This window comes from Athene noctua, chromosome 2 (genome assembly GCF_965140245.1).
Source record: "Athene noctua chromosome 2, bAthNoc1.hap1.1, whole genome shotgun sequence".
Lineage (NCBI taxonomy): Eukaryota > Metazoa > Chordata > Aves > Strigiformes > Strigidae > Athene > Athene noctua.
In genome coordinates this window covers 82621771-82643177 of record NC_134038.1, presented here as the reverse complement: position 1 = coordinate 82643177, position 21407 = coordinate 82621771, and the positions used below count along the sequence as shown (strand labels likewise).

At 39.2% G+C, this 21407-nt stretch overlaps 1 protein-coding gene across 1 annotated transcript in view; it reads left to right on the top strand.

The window, feature by feature from the left end:
* MYO10 (myosin X) overlaps positions 1-21407 on the top strand; it is a 173095-nt gene that overhangs the window by 136224 nt on the left and 15464 nt on the right. Inside the window, exons 20-30 of the mRNA XM_074899540.1 lie at positions 4236-4360; positions 4520-4634; positions 7879-7985; positions 8998-9207; positions 9511-9550; positions 9948-10850; positions 12136-12259; positions 13524-13767; positions 16055-16150; positions 19501-19594; positions 20350-20405. Coding sequence (XP_074755641.1) covers positions 4236-4360; positions 4520-4634; positions 7879-7985; positions 8998-9207; positions 9511-9550; positions 9948-10850; positions 12136-12259; positions 13524-13767; positions 16055-16150; positions 19501-19594; positions 20350-20405 — 2114 coding nt within the window. The remainder of the gene's footprint in view (positions 1-4235; positions 4361-4519; positions 4635-7878; positions 7986-8997; positions 9208-9510; positions 9551-9947; positions 10851-12135; positions 12260-13523; positions 13768-16054; positions 16151-19500; positions 19595-20349; positions 20406-21407) is intronic.

Here is a 21407-nt window from a genome sequence, read left to right as displayed (position 1 = left end):
GAGTACACCACAAAAAACACCTTTACCAAGTAGAACAGACCTGACTTGTAGCTATTAATTTTATGTTGATATTGCTCAGTGCCCTAACGTGGCTGTGACCCACATGAGTCTAGCTGTTGTCTGGCAATTTCTGTGTCAGAGTGATTTAGTGTTGCCATTCCTTGATAGAAGTGTAATATCTATTGGAAAATTGAATTGATTAAAGTTGATTGCATCTCTCAGACAATTTTGGAAGCTATCTGTTGACTTCCTTTCCTGTTGCCTTTTCTTTTATAAATTTAATCTTACTTTGTAGAACTCTTAGCAATTAATTCAAATTTTTACTTTGGAAGACATATTGTTTTAAAATCAGTTATGGTTCTGTTGTCTATCTGAAATTTTCCTACAGAATACAATTTCTTCTACTATTTGTGAAACAAGTCCAGTTCTTACAGCAACACAGGTAAAAATTTAGCAGACCCCAGAGATGAGTTCTGTCCTGTGTTACTTTGGTATAAATCTGAAAGTTAGCTTACTTTGATCGCAGGAAGTCTGAAGGAGCACCAGTAAAGCTACAAGACTGAGCATCAGCTGCATAGGTAACCTTTTGCATGGAGATTTTATACTATTGTAAGTTTAATTGCTTAGTGCTGCACTGAGCATCGTTCAAGGGGAGATCATCATCATTCTCTGTCTTAGAAGTGTCTGCAGCTTAGTAGTGAGGTATATACAGTACTTGTACTCTGGTTCAATAAATGCATATGTGATATGAGGAATCCTGCTGACTTAAGTTATGCTTAAGGTTATCCCTGCCTGAAAGTGTTTATACGATTGAGGCTGAAATCCTCTTCATCCACAGAGTAAAACTACCCGAGGTGCAATGTATCACCAAGTTGTTATGGGGGGTATGCTGGATGCTGTGGTGGTGTGCACAAGACTGCATTTGTTACTACTTCTGGTTATTTTCATCAGATGTGGGAAACCCTGGATGTATTTTAGTGTTTAGGGTTTCAGCTCCCTCTCTGGCTGGCTGCAGCTCTCCTCATTGCTGAGCACTGAAGAGTTGTTGTGATGGCTCAGTCAAAAAGCCCCAAGTGATGGGGGTGCATCTTCTGGTACTCCATACTGAAAAGCAAAAGAGATGAGTCCGGCACATCTCTTACCGCCTCTCTCGGGTTACTCAAAGCAACCAGACTTGTTGCAGATGTAATTCCAGCGAAATGCCAGGGCAGGATGTGACCCTCCAATTTAATAGCCTCATGTGTCTGTGAGTAATTAAAAAACTAGTAATGTAAAGTGAAGGAGTAGGCTGCTTATGTAATTAAAATTGCGACGGTCGTTATGTTGTCCTGCTTTGATACCTTGTTAACATCTCTTTCAGTGTTTCATGCTTTTCTTTAAAAATGCAGGTATCTGAAGTTAGGTGACTGTGTGACAATCCCAGCTTCTGGTGACAGAGCAGGACTGTTTCTAACTTCCACAGTTGCAGGAAAAAGGTCATGAAAATGTTGCTTTTCCTGCACGACTCAGAACAGGGATGAAAAGAGAAAGGTGTTTTTTTTAAAGTAACATGATCTTTCAAGCCAGCTCTGTGGCTGACTTTTGACTTTCTAAGTGCCTGGGGGTGGCAATAAAAGGATTAGGTGGTGCAGCAGCCATCTGTGCTCCCCTGCAGAGGGAGAGGCTGCCTTGTGAGAGACGTCTGTCATGTCACCAAAATTTTGCCTGACTTTGTAACAACCACACTCCCACCCATGGGTATGCCTCCCTACCTCAACCCACCGAAAATGCTGTTTTGTTTGCAAGTCTCGTGAAGAACACTACCCTTTGAGAGAATGAGTATGCGTGGAGTTAAAGGACTAAAAGCGGGGGTAGTGTTAAAGAAAACAAGATATATTGGCCTGTGTCTTCCTGTGGCACACGTTATCCTTGGGTTACATGAGGTAAAAAGTGAATATGTTTTTCCTTGGGATTTGTATGTGTATCTGTGTCCATTCCCCTCCTTTTCTGTCAGTTATCATCAACCACCTGCACAGAGTCAGGCTTTGCAAGGCTTAGCTCACTAGTGCATCTGACTTTCCATAGGCACGTATGGAAAACACTGTTGGCAATACTAGCCATGACAGTATTGATACCTTTATTGTAGGCATTCATACTGTGTGTTCACTAAAATACAAAGATTTTGCTTGTGGTGTATTTTACTGGTGATGACAAAATCCAAATGAAACACAGTTGAGAAGGAGGAGTTTGTTCACATCATTCTCAGAGGCATTTTTCCTCTCTGGAACATTAATTTTTTATACATGTGGGTATGGAAATGAAATGTTAAATCACATTTGTAACAGAGCCATTAATGTAACAGTGGCTGGAATGGTGCAGAATTGATGTAGGGCCTGAGTCTCCCTGGGATGCAGTGCACTGGTCTCAGAGGGAAGGCAAAAGCAGTTGCTGGAGGTGGCAGATTTTCACTGTAGCCCCCGTCCGCCTGCTCTGGCCGGATCAGGTCCTGCTGACACGCAGTGCTAATTACCCCAGGCAGGGCAGGGCTCACCATGGTGACCAGCCACTTTTTAAAACACAAATTATTTTAATTTTTTTTTCAGTGCTGTTGACTGTGGAGGAAGGAATAGGCAGTAGTGTTTTCCCATATGAATTTTAGCCCCTGTACCAAAGAAAGGGGTTGGAAAGCATTACACTGTCGGAGGAACAGTGAGCTCTGACAAAGTGTTTGCTGGTGCAGCTCTGTGACAGCTCAGTGCAGAAGGGCTGCTGCATCCCACCTCTGCTCCAGAAGATAAACTTATGAAAGGAAGAATAGTGAGATTTTGGCTTAGACATTTTGCCTTTTGAAGGAGGGAAGTAGAGGCTAATATATCAGTATTTTTGAAGCTACCTGATTAACAACTCAGAGGTATAATCACTAGCACACAGTGTTTTGTTTTATGTATAAAGGTTCTGATGGAAAAGTTTACACTGGATATTTTAAATTAACTTTTGAGTCTGTGATTTCCTGAAAGTACTTTTGATAAGTTAAAATTTGGGGGAGCCATTTATTCGCTAAGTTGAACAAGAAGCATGACTAAAGCCAGTTAATAAATACCAAGAGAGTCCTCTGATTTGCAGTTGCTCAGGGCTTGATCTTGCGTTATTTCCATCAGCTGAAGAACTTCAGACCTTTCATAAACCATTGACTGTATCTGTGAGATCTCATTTTCTGAACAACTTCTTGCAAAGTACTAGGCACTGTACTCCAGCCCTGCAAATGACTGCAGGAGTGTCAACTGATGGGTTAAAGTGGATGTTTGGGCTCATGAATTAAATGGTGTATTTACATGTGGTGTTATTTTGGTATGGGGGTTGGCAGCATTTTGCAAAGCAGCAATTAGCTCTACCTTGAGTAGCTTTGTGTGGCTGTGGCTGGTTTATCTAAAAGCGTGGCAAAAGCACAGGTGACTCGGAGGACTCTGAGATGGGACAAGAGCAGTCCTGAGGCTCCCAAGGGCAGGAACATACTGATAAGTATCTGCAAGTTTTCATGATTGAGTCACTATAGGGTCATCTATTTTCTAAGTAAAAAATTATGCTGGACAAACTACATGCAAACTAAGGGGAAAATTTCAGATAAGCAGATTTTTTTTTCTATTTACAGATTAAAATACTTCTGCTGTTCAGAATATCAGCAAATAGAAACTCTTTGAAACACAGCCTATTTAAGATTTGAGGTACCACTGGCAGACTTCCGTCTCTGTCCATAGTAGATGAATTGTCACTACATTAAAAATTAAAACTTTTTTGCCCCTCTGGCTTTGTTTTTTTTTTCTAAAATTGTATCACATCACTGGATTTGTGTATCTTCAGCATTTGAGATCATCTACAGAGACCGCAAATTCAGTTGCAAAAGAAACAAAATAGTCAAGCTTATAGCTGTTGACCTGTTAACTGCCTGTGGATCTTTCTGCCATTTCTTCTTGCACAGCAATGGCCTGCAAATATACATGGAATGGAAAGAGAGAGCTGATTGGATAAGTGACTATAAATGTTGCATCTGTGGAAATGATATTGTGTAATTACCCCTTTATTTTCATCCTGTAGATATGTTTTTCTATGCTCAGAATTGCTAATGTCCTTTAAGACATTGTGTAGCCAGTTTTTAGCTTTTGTGCATTTCAGATTCCTGTAATTTGCCCTTTGTTTATTTCCTCTGACATCTCTAACCACTGCTATTAAAATCCTTGTTTTGAACCTGCTCACTTTAGATGCCAGACCAGTTTGATCAGACAGTGGTGCTTAACCAGCTGCGCTATTCTGGGATGTTGGAGACAGTCAGGATTCGGAGGGCTGGTTTCCCAGTCCGGAGGCCCTTTCAAGACTTTTATAAAAGGTAAACACACTGACTTTGTGTACTTCAGATGGGAGTCACGGGTACCAAATCAGTGTTCCCATGTTGAGGAACAAAGTGAAAACCTGATAACGAAAAAATCATGTGGTAAAAACTGAATTTGTCTCTTAAATGAAGTAATAAATACTTTTTGGTTGCCAGGTATAAAGTCCTCATGAGAAACTTAACTCTGCCTGAAGATTTAAATGAGAAATGTGCCGTCCTACTTCGTCTGTATGACAACACAAGCACTGAGTGGCAGCTTGGAAAAAATAAGGTAAAAATCTGACTGTCCATATTGTGGGGCTTATGCCTATACAAAGCTGAGGGGACGGGATTCAGACTGCACAGCTGCAGAGATGTAGTTGTAACGGTAGTTTCTTCTGGCCTTAAAGAAAGCTGTCCATGCCCACGGGGACTCTTGAAACCTTATAGCAACAATTAAGGGTTTTGCTGAGAAATTCGCTTTCTAAGGCACTTAGATACCGACTGGTGATTTCATGGAGAAAGAGTCCACTTGAATTTTCTGCCACTGCTCACAAGCAGTAGTGCTGGTGAGGATCAGAACTTAAAATGTGGTAGCTGGATTTTATCATTTTTAGAAGTACCGAGCATGTGAGGTAACACTTTTATTCTGAATGGAGCTCTACTCATACTGATAAACCCACCTGCATGATACCTGCTCAGTGGCTGAAATCAGGGGGAGGAATTTTAGCCAGCGTTCATATGGCAGAGTTGAGCTCTAAGTGTGTTTGCCATCCTAGTCTGAGAGTCTTTTTCAGAGGTACATTAGACCTCGAAATATGTCCTACCAGACAACCTGACCTTTATACACAACATTTTTTTCTTAAAAAAAAAAAAGTAAAATTATTCTAATTAAAAGAATGACATTTTAATTTGAGAAATAAAGCAATCCAGATGGTTTTGCATGCTCATTTTGCAATTTTCATTTTGAACAACAGCTCTGTGCAGAACTTCCCTCTTTGCAAATTTGTGCTCTTGGACTTAACAAATGATGTGAAAGCATTGCATACTCAGGGGTAGATTCCCCACTGCAGGATCTGAAATTTCCTAAATATTAAAAACGCCTGGTGCAAAGGAGTAGAGAGTGAATTACATCCATCAGGCCATCACTGCCAATGATCCCCCAGGTTTCTGCAGATGTTCTTTTTTTTCCTCTCTGTTCTTTTTTTCTCTGGGTAACTCCTGTTGGCACTCCCAGGGATGTAACTGAATTACGTGTTACACTCCAGTTTTCCTGTTAGTTGTTAGAATTGTGAAAAAACTTTCTCATTAACATAAGATAGCAAAAATATTTTGTAAAATCTGATTGATTTCTGTGTGAAACACCCTTCCTCCTTGTCCTCTTTTCCCCACAACTACATAGCTTTGAAGGGTTTTCTCCATTTCTCTGCACACTTAAGGAGTCTCAGAGATGCTGTTGGGAAAGTTGATTTAATCATTTTACAGTTACTCTAAGAGATAGAATCTAAAATGGCAACTGAAGTAATCTTTCATGCCATTTTTGTAGATGATGGCTTACAAATAATACAGTGATAACGTTTCACTGCAGAGCTAGACTGTGCTTCCCATTATATGTTCAGATGTAGTATATTAACAGTATTTATGCACAGACCCCGGAGAGTGGTTTGGCATCTTAAGGACATATATTTATCAGAACCTGAAATTGTTTTAACCAGATGCTCATCGGGATCTCAGCAGGAGTTGGAGCTCTGTTGCAACTTCCCTTACTGGGGCCTGCGCTCCTCCTCCCCAGGAGCTGCCTGCACATTTGTAAGAGTCTTCATAAACAGCTTATTGTAGAAGAGAACAAGAGGGCATTGGTTTCAGACTGAACATGGGATGGGGCACTATCCTGCCCATGTTATTTAAAAGAGGTAATAACAGCATTGCGATGATTTAGCTTCAGTGTGATTTTTTTTCTTGCCTTTTACATCTCAAGCTGCAATGCACCTGCTCAGGAAAAGGCATCAACCTGGGCTTAACATGTGCTTAACATCCATTTTTGCTCAGGAAGTAGCTGAATACCTTTCTGAAGCAGCATTTTGTTGTGTTTTTAAAGACAGTATGTGTAGAGCAAAGAAAGGCTTTTTCTGTGAGTAAAAACTTTATCTAGAAAGAGCTGCCTAGTGCAGCACAGATACTGGAACTTCAAGACCTTCTGTGGGACTTTCTGTGTTCCTTAGCATTGGGTGTTTTGTGGTAAAATGTAGTCCCTTTCTAGCTACCTTCAAAACTCAGAACTGTACCTCTTCTCAGGAGTGCTGCTACTTTAGCTTTGGGCTCTTTGTTCTCCTGAACACACTGGGAGGTACTACCTTTTTTCCTACTTGAACACCCCCAAAAGTCTGTATATTTCTTTTTTTTTTTTTTTCCCACAGCCAGAAAAAAAACCAAAACACTTCAAGGAAGCATTCCTGCTTTTAGATGTCTTTGCAGCCCTCCTCCCTTAGCAGAGCCCACACTGTCCATGCACATTCCTCATCGCCACGTTGTGGTGTGCAGCCTGGCTCTCATCCCAGACAATCAAAGTGCCACTGAACTGGATATTTCCAGCTGCTCATGTCTTAGAGAGCAGCATGCCAGGCTGCTTCCACCTATAGCTGACACCAGCAGAGTTAGCCTTCAAAAAGGAAAAATTGAGACCTGGAAAAAGTGCTGGCAGCAGATAGCTCAAGACTTCATGAGGGTGCAGTAAAGAGTAGACGTCAAGGCAGATGGAAGAGGGAAGCTGCATCCCCCATGCCTCTGCTTGGCTGGAGAAGCAGTATCATTCCTTTATGGCAAAATAAGCTGGGTTAGCTCAGTGTATGTCAATGCTGTGTGATAAAGCTGCCTCTGAAAGGCACTAGGCAGTCCAGGAGAATGATCCAGGTTAGTGCTTGGATGAGAGCCTGGGGAGTGGCCTGCCTGCAGGAGGGCGGAGGGCTGGGGGCGGGTGCATGGCCCCGGCAGTTGTCTCCCCATGTAGGGGAAATACAGTCTACCGCACCCGAATATGAAACCACTCTCATTTCTGCTTTCTTCTGCAGGATTATAGCAATGTCATTCGAAGCAGTGAGGCTTGTAAGGGGTTATGAAGCTTGATGTTACTGTGAAACAGCTAAATTATCGGCATGATATTCCTGCCCCTCAAATCGGGAAGTTCATGCTAAGTCCTACAGCTTCTTTGCCCTGTGTTACTCTTTAGTGGGAAAGGCTGTTTAATGAATCCAGTAATTAGGTTGCTTTTGGAAAAAACCTGCTGCTAATTAAAATTTTCATTAGTGTAATCAGGCTTTTCTCACTGAAATCCAAACTGAGAGGATTATCTATAGGTATTTTCTCTTAAAAGCAATGCTTTTTTTTTTTTTTTTTTTCTTTTCTGTTGAGGAGATGGTATGTTTGTCTCTGAATTCAAAGCTGAGGCCTGCTGCTCAGACTGATGTTGGCAGCACCCTGGCTGTCCTTTATGTTTGATGCTGTCTGCAAATTGTTAAGCCAGAAGTTTTCTTGTGTAGGTGTTTCTCCGGGAGTCCTTGGAACACAAGTTGGAGAAACAGCGAGAGGTGGAAGTCACCAAGGCAGCAATGATTATCCGAGCACACATCTTAGGTTATGCAGCCCGGTAAGTGACTAGATGAGAATATTAATAATCAAACTTTGGAATAAACAGGTGGGGTTTCATGGAGTTAAATCCTTCTGGCACAATTCTTAACTTTTCCTAGAGGCCAGGCATCCAAATCTTGTAAGTGGCTTTTGAAAATACTGGCTGGTATCTTTGCTAGACCCATGAATAAAACAAAATGGAGTTTTAATTGTTTCAATATAATGAATAGGACAATATGGAAGTTTGGAGGTCAGCCAGTATCCATATAATTGTATCATGGCATTAGACCCAGGGTAGGAACTCGAGCTGGATGGCACCTAGGCAGGCTGCCCCAAGTTACCAGCTGAGATTCAGATTTATCTTTGCTTCATCATGGTAAGAAATGAGAAGACAAATAAAACTAATCGGTTTGGTTCTTAAAGAACCATGACATTAGGTAACTGATTAATGTTTCACTTGTTTACCTGGCTTCATGCATTATGTATTAGGTGGAGTTGCTCATCCCATCTGTTTATTTCTCTGTTTTTTTTACAAATCAGTTGACAGATTAAGGAAACTTGTTAGCATAATGAGGTAGTTTCTCTTCATGTGTGTATTAGTCCTGTCCTTATATTCTGAACAGTATGTTACTTAAAAACTGTATTCCTTTTTTAATAACAGAGCTATCCTGCTGTTCATGATCTTTCTTTTGAAAGGTGTGGGATGACTATCTATGTATATTCTTTCTCTGCATGTGTGCACACACAGAGAGCTGTCCTTTTAGCATCTACTTGTCAGGGGCATAAGAACATGTAAGACAGGTAATGTGCATTTTCTTAATGAAGACACAGACAGCGCTGTCATAGAAATGAGAGAATCTCTTTCCTCTCAAAGGGAGGAGAATGCGAACAAGAATGGTGAAACAATCACAGAACTAGAAATAATAAATTATTGTGCAACCATGGGCTCATTATTGCAGGTCACCATGGCAAGACCTCTCACAACTGCTCGTTAGTCCTTGTTTTCTTAGATTTTTTTTTTTTTCTTCCAGAAAGCGGTATAGGAAGGTTCTCTACCACGTGGTTGTGATACAGAAGAACTACAGAGCTTTCAGTGGTAGGAAAAAGTTCCTGTGCCTGAAGAAAGCAGCCATAATTCTTCAGAAGCAGCGGCGAGGCCAGCTTGCTCGACGTGTTTACAGGGAGCAACTAGCGGAGAAGCGGAGACAAGAGGAGGAAAGAAGGAAAAAGGAGGAAGAAAGGTGCAGTATGCTGTCTTACATCACTCTCCTCTCTGTGCCATATTAGGTTTTGGTCTGAATAACCTTTATTTCAGGCTATTCTTGATCAAGTGATTCTGGAAACCTTTGTTTCTTTTGCTAAAAGATGCACGTAGCTATAATGGTAGTTTCATATTCACAAATATGTCCTTGGTGACCTTATTTTTGGCTGTCTTTTCCATGTGGCAGATGATCTCTGTAAGTTGAGCTATTGCCCTAGCAAAGGCATGTGGTGAGCTCATGTTTAGCTTGATTTACTAACTTCTTTTCTTCCCTTGCTTTTAGGGAAAGACAAAGGCAAGAAGCAGAGCGTCTTGCCCAGCAGGTAAATGATATTCTTAATGCTTTCAGCCATCCTGTTTATTTGAGTATCTCAACCCAGACATTAAAAAAAATAAAAGGCATCTGTGGCATTTAGGCTAAACTTATTACAGGAGTTGGCAGATAAAGCCAAAGGAAAGTTGATACAGTTGTTTGCATGGAAATTTATTTCACCTCATGCTTCATTTAATTTCTGGCAAAGATTGAACTTTCTGCAGGTACTTGAGCTTTCAAGTATCTGTGAGCAAATGTAATCTTGCTTTCATTTTTTTCTTTTTCATGTAGGGATAAGGGTCCTTTTAAATTACAGCATGGTGGGAGCATAGTGCTTTAGAAATAAATAAATTTTTTAAACGAATCTTGCATTGAGGGACTTTATTTTTATTTTATTTTGAATGTAGGCTGAAGAAGAGAGAAAGAAGCAGGAACTGGCCGCCATTCAGAAAGCCCAGAAAGAGGCAGAGCTGAAGCAAGAGGTGGAGAAGCAGAAAGAAAGCAGGCAGGTGGAAGAAATCCTGCGTCTCGAAAAAGAAATTGAAGACCTACAGCGTGTGAAGAAGCAGCAGGAGTTGTCCTTGACAGAGGCTTCATTACAGAGGCTGCAGCAGCTTCGAGACGAAGAACTCCGGCGGCTTGAGGATGAAGCGTGTCGAGCAGCCCAGGAGTTCCTGGAATCTCTGAACTTTGATGAGATTGATGAATGTGTCCGAAACATTGAGAGGTCTCTCTCTGTGGGCAATGGCTATGCTGCTGAACTGACTGAACAGACTGGAAATGCCTGCAGTGAAAAGCCCAATTTTAACTTCAGCCAGCCATATCCTGAGGAGGAGGTAGATGAGGGCTTTGAAGCTGATGATGATGCATTTAAGGATTCACCCAACCCAAGTGAGCATGGCCATTCTGATCAAAGGACCAGTGGCATCAGAACAAGCGATGATTCCTCCGAAGAGGATCCCTATATGAATGATACTGTGGTGCCAACAATTCCTGCTGCTAGCAACACCATGCTTATACCTCCTACTCATGATGCGGTCAGTCTCCACAACTCTTCAAGTGGTGAATCCACATACTGCATGCCAGAAAATGTATCATGTAGACCCCCAAATTCTGTGGAACTTATTTCTCCTGATGGAGACTATGATTACGACCAAGATGATTATGAAGATGGTGCTATTACTTCTGGTAGCAGTGTGACCTTCTCTAATTCGCACAGTAGCCAGTGGTCACCAGACTACCGATGCTCAGTGGGGACATACAATAGCTCTGGAGCATACCGATTTAGCTCTGAAGGAGCTCAGTCTTCTGTAAGTATCATTGTTTTTATTATCTAACAATCGATATGTGCTTTCTGATTATTATCTCTTTTTTTTTTTTCCCAATGTGCAGCCATAGAGTCAAAGTAGTTAATGTCTGTGTTGTGTGGTTTGACTTGCTTCGACTGTGTATGGATGTAGTTGTTTGTTGCCATCTAGATGCCACCGGGGTGAGTGCATTAGAGTTAGAGGCAGCTTAGATGCTGCTTGCAGTCCTAGACTTATGCAAGGATATGGTTCTATCTGTTTTAATGCAGAACTGCACTTTATTTGCTGAGGAGCACAGTGCATGCCCTTGGATGCAATTCATAAGCAAAATTCTTCTGTGTGTGTGTGCTTGGAGTCAGGGTACCAGGTAGCATGGTGGGGAACTGAGTTCAGAAAAAAATGATTCAGTTATGCATGCAAGTTGCAACAGTATAGAGGAATAAGCTGCTGGCAGAAGTCCCTGAAAAGCCAGATGTATTTTGAGATGACCTGAAGAATAAATTTCACATGATGACAAATGTTAAAATTATTGAGGCAGACACTCATACTGAGGAGGTCTTTTTCGGTGCTGTTTACTGAGCATACTGTGGGCTTTACTTCTTCCTACAAAGAGTTTTCAGAAGACTATGGTTTCCTCTACCACTCACAGAATATTTCTGTGAAACTGATTGGGAAAGTATCTCAGCAACACTGACTTATTTAGAAGGAAAACATTAACAGTAAAACATCTATTACACTTGATGTAATGAAAACTAGTCAAAGTTTCAAAGTATATTGGTATAAGTTGACAATTCTTGCCTAAAAGGAAAACACTTTAACTGTCTCTGTTGAGGACTCTCTTCTGTTGCATGACTCTGGATGTGTGTCAGATACAGAATAGAAATTCTGATTATTTGGGGTGAGGGTGGAGGGAAGATATTAACACAGCTTGTGGAATATGCTTCTTTTTCAAGACTTTTCTAAATCGTTACCCACAGCACTCAATGATGGAGGGAGGTAGCAGAAGGTTACATACCCTGTTCATGTTCTTGCAAAGGGATAACTTCCCTGAGCAGCTACAAAGCTGTTTAATAGATTTGTTACGTGATGTTAGGGCTAGTGTGTAATCAAACAGTTCAAGCTGCAACTTACTATGGTGTCCACCTTCCTCTGTTAGCTGGATGAAAACCAAAAAGGAATGATGTCCTTCCAATACATCATAAAATGTATTAGCTGAAGACTTCTAAACCAGTTTTATCATAACTCTTTCCTGAGAGATCGTTTCACCTTTATTTCCTTTCTTCTGTAGTTTGAAGATAGTGAAGAAGATTTTGACTCCAGATTTGATACAGATGATGAACTTTCCTACCGGAGGGATTCAGTCTATAGCTGTGTCAGCCTGCCCTACTTTCACAGTTTTCTGTACATGAAAGGTACTGGGTGAATCAGAATCCGTTAAATATACAAAATAACCAGAAATGTATATTATACTTTGGTCTCCAATTCCTGCAGAATTAAGCTGTTTTCTTATTTTTCAGAGGATGATGGAAAATTAACTTAACTTGCAGTGGCTTACATCTAGCAGTGTGTTTCCCCTCTGCAAAGGAACATCAGCATTTTGGGCTGCCTCTGTTTCATTTTACATCTTTGCTGGTTCATAAACAATGGAATATCCAATATAAACATAGTAAAATAACTCACAAATTGTACTAAATTTTGAGGAAAGCTGATTCCTGCTTCCAAAACCTTGTAGCATAGACATCATCCTACACTGCAGATCAGCTTTACTGACCTCAGTCAATTTTCATTTCAGATCTGAAAGACACAAAGAAGGATATGTGTAGCAAAGGGGCATGAAAGACTCTGAAGGAATATACACTGGCATTCTCTGGTTAAGATTCTTGGTTTTATCTTCTGATGATTGATAGTAAATGATAATCTAGATTAATCTTTGTAAAATACCCATCACTGTAGCATAATTTATTTTCCTGGAATAGGAACGTGATGAACGTGCGCACAGCTATGTCTGTATGAAAATAATGCATTCATCACTAGCATGACTTTTACTTTCTGACATAGTTAGCAATAAGTTTTTGTGGAATGACAGGAGTATATTGCTTTGGTTAAGGTTTTTATGACTGTGATGTAACTACAGTGCAAGGTGTATTGTCTGCTATATAACCACTCGCTGGTATGACTGAGCTCACGCTGGTGTATTTCCTGCTCTTAAGTACAACTTTTTCAGGTTTGTGTTTTTGAGTTGAACATTGTTACCTCCTAATAGAGAGAGGAAAGAGTTTAACACTAAAATTTTCTTAGGTTATCATTGAGATACATTGAAAACAGTGTTAAAGATCTTATTCTCATATGCAATAAGACTTTTTATCCTTTATTATTTATTATATATATATGTTGTGTATAAGAATATGTAATTATATATATGTTACATATATTTTTTCATTATCTATAGATTTATTATAATTTATAATTTGAGAGTCTTTAGATTGTCAACAATACTGGTGGCCTTAAGGATATGCAAAAATAAGATCCTTGGTTTCATGGTTTACAGCAGAGACTCAGTTTAACTGCAGCATTGCTGGTCAGCATCTTCCAGCGTTGGTGTGGTCACAGCTTCTGTTTTATAATGGAATTGTTTGTCTTAACTATGTATAAACCCACATCTGTGTCTCTTGCCAGGTGGCTTAATAAACTCATGGAAGCGACGCTGGTGTGTCCTGAAAGATGAAACCTTCCTGTGGTTTCGTTCCAAGCAGGAAGCACTTAAGCAGGGGTGGCTTCACAAAAAGGGAGGTGGATCATCTACGCTTTCCAGAAGGAACTGGAAGAAACGATGGTTTGTTCTCAGACAGTCCAGGTTGATGTACTTTGAAAATGACAGTGAAGAAAAGCTAAAGGGTGCCATTGATGTCCGAACAGCCAAGTAGGTTTATATGGTTTTATATGTTAGCCATAGTTCCTCCTAAGTACTTCTTGGGGATTAATCTGAGATGTTGAGTGCCCTGCCTTCAACTTGTGTGAATGCAAGCATGAGACTATGTGATGAAGTTATTGAAAGCAAGTGTTGTCCTTATTTGGCTCTCTCTTAAGTCTACAGAGTGCTCCAGAGCTAAGCCAGTGCCAAATACTTAGAAAACTGCTGCTATAATGAACCCATCTATGCTTTCTCCCAGACTAGAGGCCCTACTTAGTCTGTAATGATTTCCCAAGGCAATTTGGGGCATGTTGCCAAGTCTGTAGCTGCAGGCAAACCTAGAATGAAGAGGGTGGAATTAATAGGCCCTGAATATATTTAAGCATGGGTCAAAGCTGTATCTTCTGTACGCATTTTACAATTTTTTTCATGTTTGAAATAATTGTGGTAGTGGTAGAAAAGTCTTTAAAATGCATATATTCATTTAAAAAAATAGAATTACTAAACCTAACTTAATAACTTAGGTCTTGCTACCTAAAGTTCCTTACACCTTAGAATTCTATGCTTCCTGAAGCATGCATCCAAAAAGTTTTCTAAGGGATGGTATTTTTCCTTCTAAACTATCAGTATGCTTTATGAACTTACAAATTATCTAAGTAATTTAAAATCAAGAGTGTGCTAACATTGGTAGTCTCACTTCTCTATAAAAGTGTACTTAAGCTTCCTTCCAAGGCAGAAAAATATAGAAATGGCTGTAACTCTTCATTCCACTCTGCTCTTTGTAATCTGCAACTATCCATTTTATTTTGTTAATTTAACAGAGTACTTAAACTAAATTGAAAGCTTAGATTAATCTTTTCTTTGGGAAGTCCTGACTTGAGCCCAGTTTCAAGCATAACAAAGTAAATAGTTTCAGTGAGCATTCTGACTTGCTCTTGTAAAACCAATGGGCTGCTGTCTGTCAAGGAAATCTGAACAGACACTGAAATTCCCACCACAGTTTTTTCATTGAAAATGATTTTGACTGTCTCATGTACCGTACTATTTATTTAGCATATTTTTCCAATATGTTTAAACCTTATTTTGTTGTTACCACATTGTTTCATTGACTGTGCCCTATAGAAAGTTCTTTGCTGAACGTGCCTTTAAAATTGTCAGGTAAAGGTTGTTGAACCTAACTTGAACTGTAGGTTCAGTGACTATGTATAAAATAGCTACAGAAAGGGTATTTGTATTTAAAGAGCTGTATGACATTAGAAATAAGCAATAGCTTTTGTAGGTAACTTTAATATTCACTGAGTACATTTGTAACATACTGTGTGACAAATATTTCACCACTCCATATTAGGGACTCCGTTCAAATTAAATAAATCTTAGGCTGATTCAGTTAAAACACAGAACAGGGAGGCATTCTGTTGGACACTTATTGGGAGGGAAGGAAACCAAATTAAAGAAAACAGTACAGAATTATAGCTTTTTGTTTTAATAGCAGATAAATTGTCCTCATGTGTCTGATTAGGAGAGCTTGCATATATTGTTTATGGGATAGAGATTTATGAGAATAGTATAGCTGATAAGGAAGTATAGCTAGTTAAGGAATAGTAAGGTTCAGACAAATACAGTAAAACAGCAAAAAGAAAATCAAGTTGATTTCTCAAGTTTCAGGAAAATTTGATCTAATACTTAAATTACTCCTTAAAAATCTTGTGCTTTGTAATTCATGATTGTTTAATGTATCAATACTTAGATGCCCAAACTAAAAATTACAAAGATGTAATTTTTCAGCAGATGAGTGCTTAGGCTTTTCTGGAAGTCATGTTTGGAATTGTCTTTATGCTGACTTACCACCACACAGAATCACTAATACAGGTTTTGTTTGCTTTTTGTTTTTAATCTTCAAGAGCTTTCTTTTTACCACTCCAAACATTTCTTGGGTATGCAGTTGGTTCAGAAACATATCCATTTCTCAACTTGCCTCTCTTGAGGCAAGGATAAGGCTTTTCCTTTAGTTGATGTTAAAACAGTAACAGAATTGTCAGCTTGGTATAGTGACATTCATAGTAGTTTGAATATTTGTACCGTAAAGGCAGAAAACACTAACAGTTGTGTTTCACCAGCTATAGTTTGGTGAATTACTACTGTCTGATAAGTCACATTGTGAGTCTTGCACATGAACCTGATTAAGACTGACCGCTGTTATTTTAAGTACCGGTACTTTGTGAGCCTGTCACCAGAACAGATTTTTCAAAAAGTTGACAATCTCTAATGCTCAATCTCATAATTTTGTTCTTTTCAGAGAGATTGTTGATAATACAGGCAAAGAAAATGGTATTGATCTCATAATGGGTGATAGGACCTACCACTTAATTGCTGAGTCTCCTGAGGATGCAAGGTATGAAAATCATCAGGCCTTTTTCCTTTTTTTTTTCTTTTTTCCTTTTTAACCTCTATGACATTCCGACTTGTGCTTGTCATTAATTTGTTTGCTGACTGTCACAAAATATTGGGGCTGTGTTAAACATGTTGTGTTTAACACTTTTTCGAAAGGCCTGCTGAGAAGAAAATCTTGTGGCAGAATGTTACTGGGAAGAGTCAGACTGCCAATGCAAATTTGCCTAGAATTTGGCTGTTACCTATTTATTACTAGCAACTTGCTGAAATACAGTATGTCTGTGGAGAGGCAGTCATCACCCATTGATGCTTGTTTGGTGCATTACCCTGCTGTGTTTAGCTGCATAGATTAAATCAGTATTTAAGACCCTGTAATCTGCCTGAAGTATTGTTTTTTTAGGGTTGGGATCTGTTTGGCTAAGCAGAGCCTAAAATTTTTTCAGATAGAAGCTGTAATGTGGTCCCTGGATTTTAGGGTGAAAGCATGTTCATAAGAGCAGCATTCAAGAGTGTGTTTCCATTTCTGCTGATTTAAAAGGGGTCTTGCTTTTGTTGCTAAAGGATCTATGTGAAACTGTAGGGGAAGGCTGGTAGGTGAGGAGGAAGGTCAGATCAGTTGTAGTACATCTTTTTAAAAAAAATAAAAAATAAAAATCCTTGCACTACAGTTCATGCAAGATAATAATATGTTTGCCCACAAAAATCAAGCATTTAAATAAAGTGAACTCAGTAATCAAAGCTTATTACCCACTGCCTTGCTGCCCCAAGGTCAGAATACAGGATGCCTATGTCAACATCATTTGAGCTACTTTGCTCTGAAGACTTGAAAGTTGCTTATATTCTATTCTTTTTAAAGGTATGATACCTTTCTATAACACAGGAGCCTGAGTATAAATTTAGCAATGCTTACAATGCAGAATCATGCTTCATTTTTGAGGCATCCTTAAAATTACCCTTAAAATAAGTTATGAGCTTTCCAGCAGTTATTTTTAAGGTTCTCGTGTGATGTGAGTATATTTTAAAATGAAGGCTTAGCTAAGTCTCTTCTGTTAGATTTGTGTGCAGGCCCTAGGGACCAATAAGAAATTATCAGCATAAAGACTTGTCTGTTGTCATGCATCATTTTCATTTTTTTCTTAAACATGGAGGAGGAGACACTATACCTATTGTTGTATATACTACACATATCACACTATCCAGATTAATTTACTTTTTACCAGTGTATTTCATGTTTCTTTTTTCTCCGTCATCCCAGAAGACTTTAATGAGGGAGATGTATAAGGATTTGCAGATAGGGTTAAGTCAAAGACTTGTTAATGTTTGGCATTGTTAAAAGTGAAGTACAGAATTATTGGACTGCGCTGGTTCTGGATCTGCTATTGAAAAAATATTTTATATATGGGCTACATCATGATCTGAGGTTGCTTTTTGTTCAAATGAAGGGAAAAAACAAGAGAAACCTGACACCCTCCCAAAAAAAGGAATAACTATTTTAATCATGGAAGTGTATTTGAGGAAAGAAGTAATGCTTCAGTAGGCACCCATTGCTGATGGTTTATTCCTTTCACACCCCAAGTCTGTCTTTTTTGCTATTCCTGTGTTCTGGGACTTGGCTGAAAAACAAAGGAGGTCCCAAGAGGAAAGAAAGCAATATGAGAGTAAAATCTGCCTTTGTCTTTCACAAAGTCTCATGATTAATTTCTTCTTCATTGTTTATAAAAACATTACATGAAATTGTGAAAAATCTGAATTGTTCTTTAAAATAAACTATTACTGAATGTGCGTACAGTGCTATGAAATGTTTTTTTTTGTTTTTACATAGAAGATTGACATTTAAATACATTTGCAATTCCTGAGACCAGAAAGGAAAGCTGAATTTAATTTGTGGAGTTTTTTGGTAGATGAGGTTAAATTTTCTTCAGCTGATGGTTTCTTCTTTCTAGATGACCCTTCCCTTGTTTTGGGGGGTTTTCAGTGACGTTGTCTTGCATCCAGGAAAGCAAGTGTTAAGCACAGTCTCTCTGTGTGTATCTCAGAGTCTTAACAAAAGGATCAGAACTAAATATGTTCTCATCTTCATTGTCAGGCACTCTAAATCTGCTTTTGTCTTCATGCTTTGCATTGTTTCTAATGAAAGCATAAGCTGTTAGAAAGGATTTAAGATTTGGCAGCCACAGTACTGTTTGACAGACTACTTTGGCGTTCAACTTCCAGATATCTACCTTATGGGGAGTAGCTGGCTTCTGAATGCTAGAGTTAAGGAGGCAGCACTTCAGTGTCCTAGGAGGAAATTCTGTGACTATAAGGAATTGCAGAAAAGATAGCTTTATATTTAAATCCAGTAGTTTTGCATGTTTTCTCAACCTGGTGGTGGTGGAAGAGCCTCTGCAGAAAAGTGAGTTGTCTGTTTCAAAGGCTGGGCTTTTGAGCCCTTTGAAAACTTGGCCCCAGGTGGTTTTCATTAGAATGGCAAATTCATATCTCAAAGAATGGCATTCAGGAACCTGCCAAACAGGCCAAGCTCTGCCCTCAGATTTCAATGGGATTGCTTAGAGCAGTTGAGCTTTATCATATACAAGTGCCAGGAGGGTAGAGACTTCCCAGAAGCAGAAGGTGTGGTTGGAATTAAATCCTTCAGCAATTGCTACTCAGCACTAGGAGCCAAAGTACTGGTAACCCCTCTGCTAGTTTTCCTGTTGTGGGTATATACAAAGCCACTGGAGTGGCACAAATTGGCTCTGGTTCAATTTCACTGGTCCTCCTAGCAGCTGGATTTTTCCAGTGCTCCTCCATAGGGAACAAAAAATGTAAAGATATTTGCTTGGAGTTTTTATTCTTTTTTCCCTCTCAGTTGTGTTTCTGCAGAGGACTTGATGAACTTCAGTGATCTTTGCAGAAGTATCGTTGTAAGAAACTATTACTAGTCACACTATCAGTGCAGCAGAATTTACAATCTGAAGGTTGGATTTCCTGTTAAAGTCTCTGTGTGCAGCTAGTAGTGTATTTTTTTCCAGATTAAATTTGTGGAATGTGTTACAAATGCTCTCTAAGCACTCAGATGTTTCAGTGTGCTTATTGCCAGTTTTTCAGAGATGGCCCTTTTTGTACAAGGTATTTGTCTTCAGGAAGAAGGGTATGACATGAGCTTGGGTGGAAGATCTGGAGGGGCTTGATTGTACCTGGTATTACTTGAACTGACATAAAGCCTTGCTGGTTTTATGCATGTTGACAAAAAGAATCTTAAGCAATTTCAAAAACCTGCAGAACCTGCTAGATCTCTGCAGAACGAAGGTGTCAGAAGGCTTGTACAGAAGCAGCATTTTACTTACACTGCTGCCTTTTTCTCCACAGCCAGTGGTTTAGCGTACTGAGTCAAGTCCATGCGTCCACAGAGCAAGAGATCCGAGAGATGCATGATGAGCAGGCAAATCCACAGAATGCTGTGGTAAGTCTAAATCTGAAGAACTTTTCAAAGCAAGTATTTTTAGAAGACAAGGGCACTGTGGTGGCCACAGCTTCTGAGAGTCACAACCTAGGTTTCCTTAAATGTGGTGGTAGCTGTGACACTGGCTAGAGGCTCCATGTCCTTGGTTCTGTAGTACACAAGAAGAAAGTCTGACTTCTGATTCCTCTCCCATCATTCACCTTGATGGAAAATGAGTGTTGGTTTTGGGGTTGTGTTTTTCTGGTCCAGTTCCCTAAGACACCATAGTGTATGCTTGAGTTTGAAGTTTTGCAGAGACACAGTTAATGAGTAAATTAAAAACCCAAGAGTTGAAAATTTGAGATTTCTCTGGTCCTGCATTTACTCTATACAACATACACTGGGAATAAATGGGATATATTTGGACAAAGGAAATAAAAACTTCTGCATAATGGCTTCAGAATTTTGTTCTGAGAGCATGACATTTATATTGGGATGGACTTCTGGTGAAAAATTCAAGCAGGTTTGGAAGCATAGAAGAATAGAGCAGTTCTTGAGCTACCTCCAGTTTAACCAGAGATAATCTTTTACTGGATCTGTTTATCTGAGTCTTTTCATTTTCTCCTGAGAAGTTTTGTTAGGAGAAACTGATGCCCAAATCTGCAGTTCATTTTGGTTGACCAAATCTGCTACCCCTTTCACCTGTCTCTTAAAAGAGTACTGTGAGTAATATCATAGTAAATGTCTTCCTCTTCTGGGTGGATATTTGTTTATAGGGTACACTCGATGTAGGACTGATTGATTCCGTCTGTGCTGCTGACAATCCAGATAGGTAAGTCAGAACCATGCTTGGTGACTTCCTTTCTTTTTCTGCTTTCTGTAGACAAAATATGATGCTTTATATTTTAGTCTCTATATTCTACTGACCAACCGTGCATTAAAGTGATTTGTTTTTACCTCTCTTTCCATAGTACTAAACACCTCATGTTAAAACATGAAATAAGAATGTTTTTTTGTGGGGGCTTCACTAACTTCCCTGACACTGCTTAGTATATGAACTGTTCAGCTACTGAAGTGATCCAAAAGTAAAAGATTAAATATTTATTTCATTCATGCGAGTAAAGCTTCCGAAAAGAGCGGCTTATTTTTGAGTCCTTCAGCAATATAGTAGGCAGAAAAATTTATTTAAACATTTTTCTGTTCAGCTTCTCATGCAGGAATGTTGTATTGTACAGGGATGAGAATTATTTCCCAGAATAAAAATGTCTTTTAGCAAATAAGACAATGCAGCATAAAAAATAATCATCAGGATATTCTTAGTTCTTGAACTCTTGACTCTGGTCATACATATCTGCTTGTAAGGCTGTGAGGTACTATTTGTACTGTAGGAGTTCATTCCAGTTTCCTTATTGTGCACATGTGAAACAGGTGGGTGTAAGTTACTGGTCTGTCCTTGGCCTGCCAAGATCTTGATGCCACAAGTAACAGTGATTATAAACAATACAACACAAATTCTCAGAGCTTTCAAAATTTTATGTTAGAAAGACAGTTCTCCTGTAAGCATTTTTTACACAGCTTTCTTTTCTTGTAATTTTTTTTTAGTTCTCTGAGTCTAAATCAATTATGAAACAAATTTGACTAATAAAGGCCATAGATTATTTTTATATTGACACATAGGAACCCACCACTGCAAGCACAAAAGAGAGAAGCTGAGCAGAGAACCCTTTGAATCTGGATTCAGAAAGAATTGCAAAAACAGGGCTTCCATCATTTTCCTAAACTGGGATGGATGAGAGAGGGGCCTGGAAGGCTGGCTACTGTTGATCATAATCTC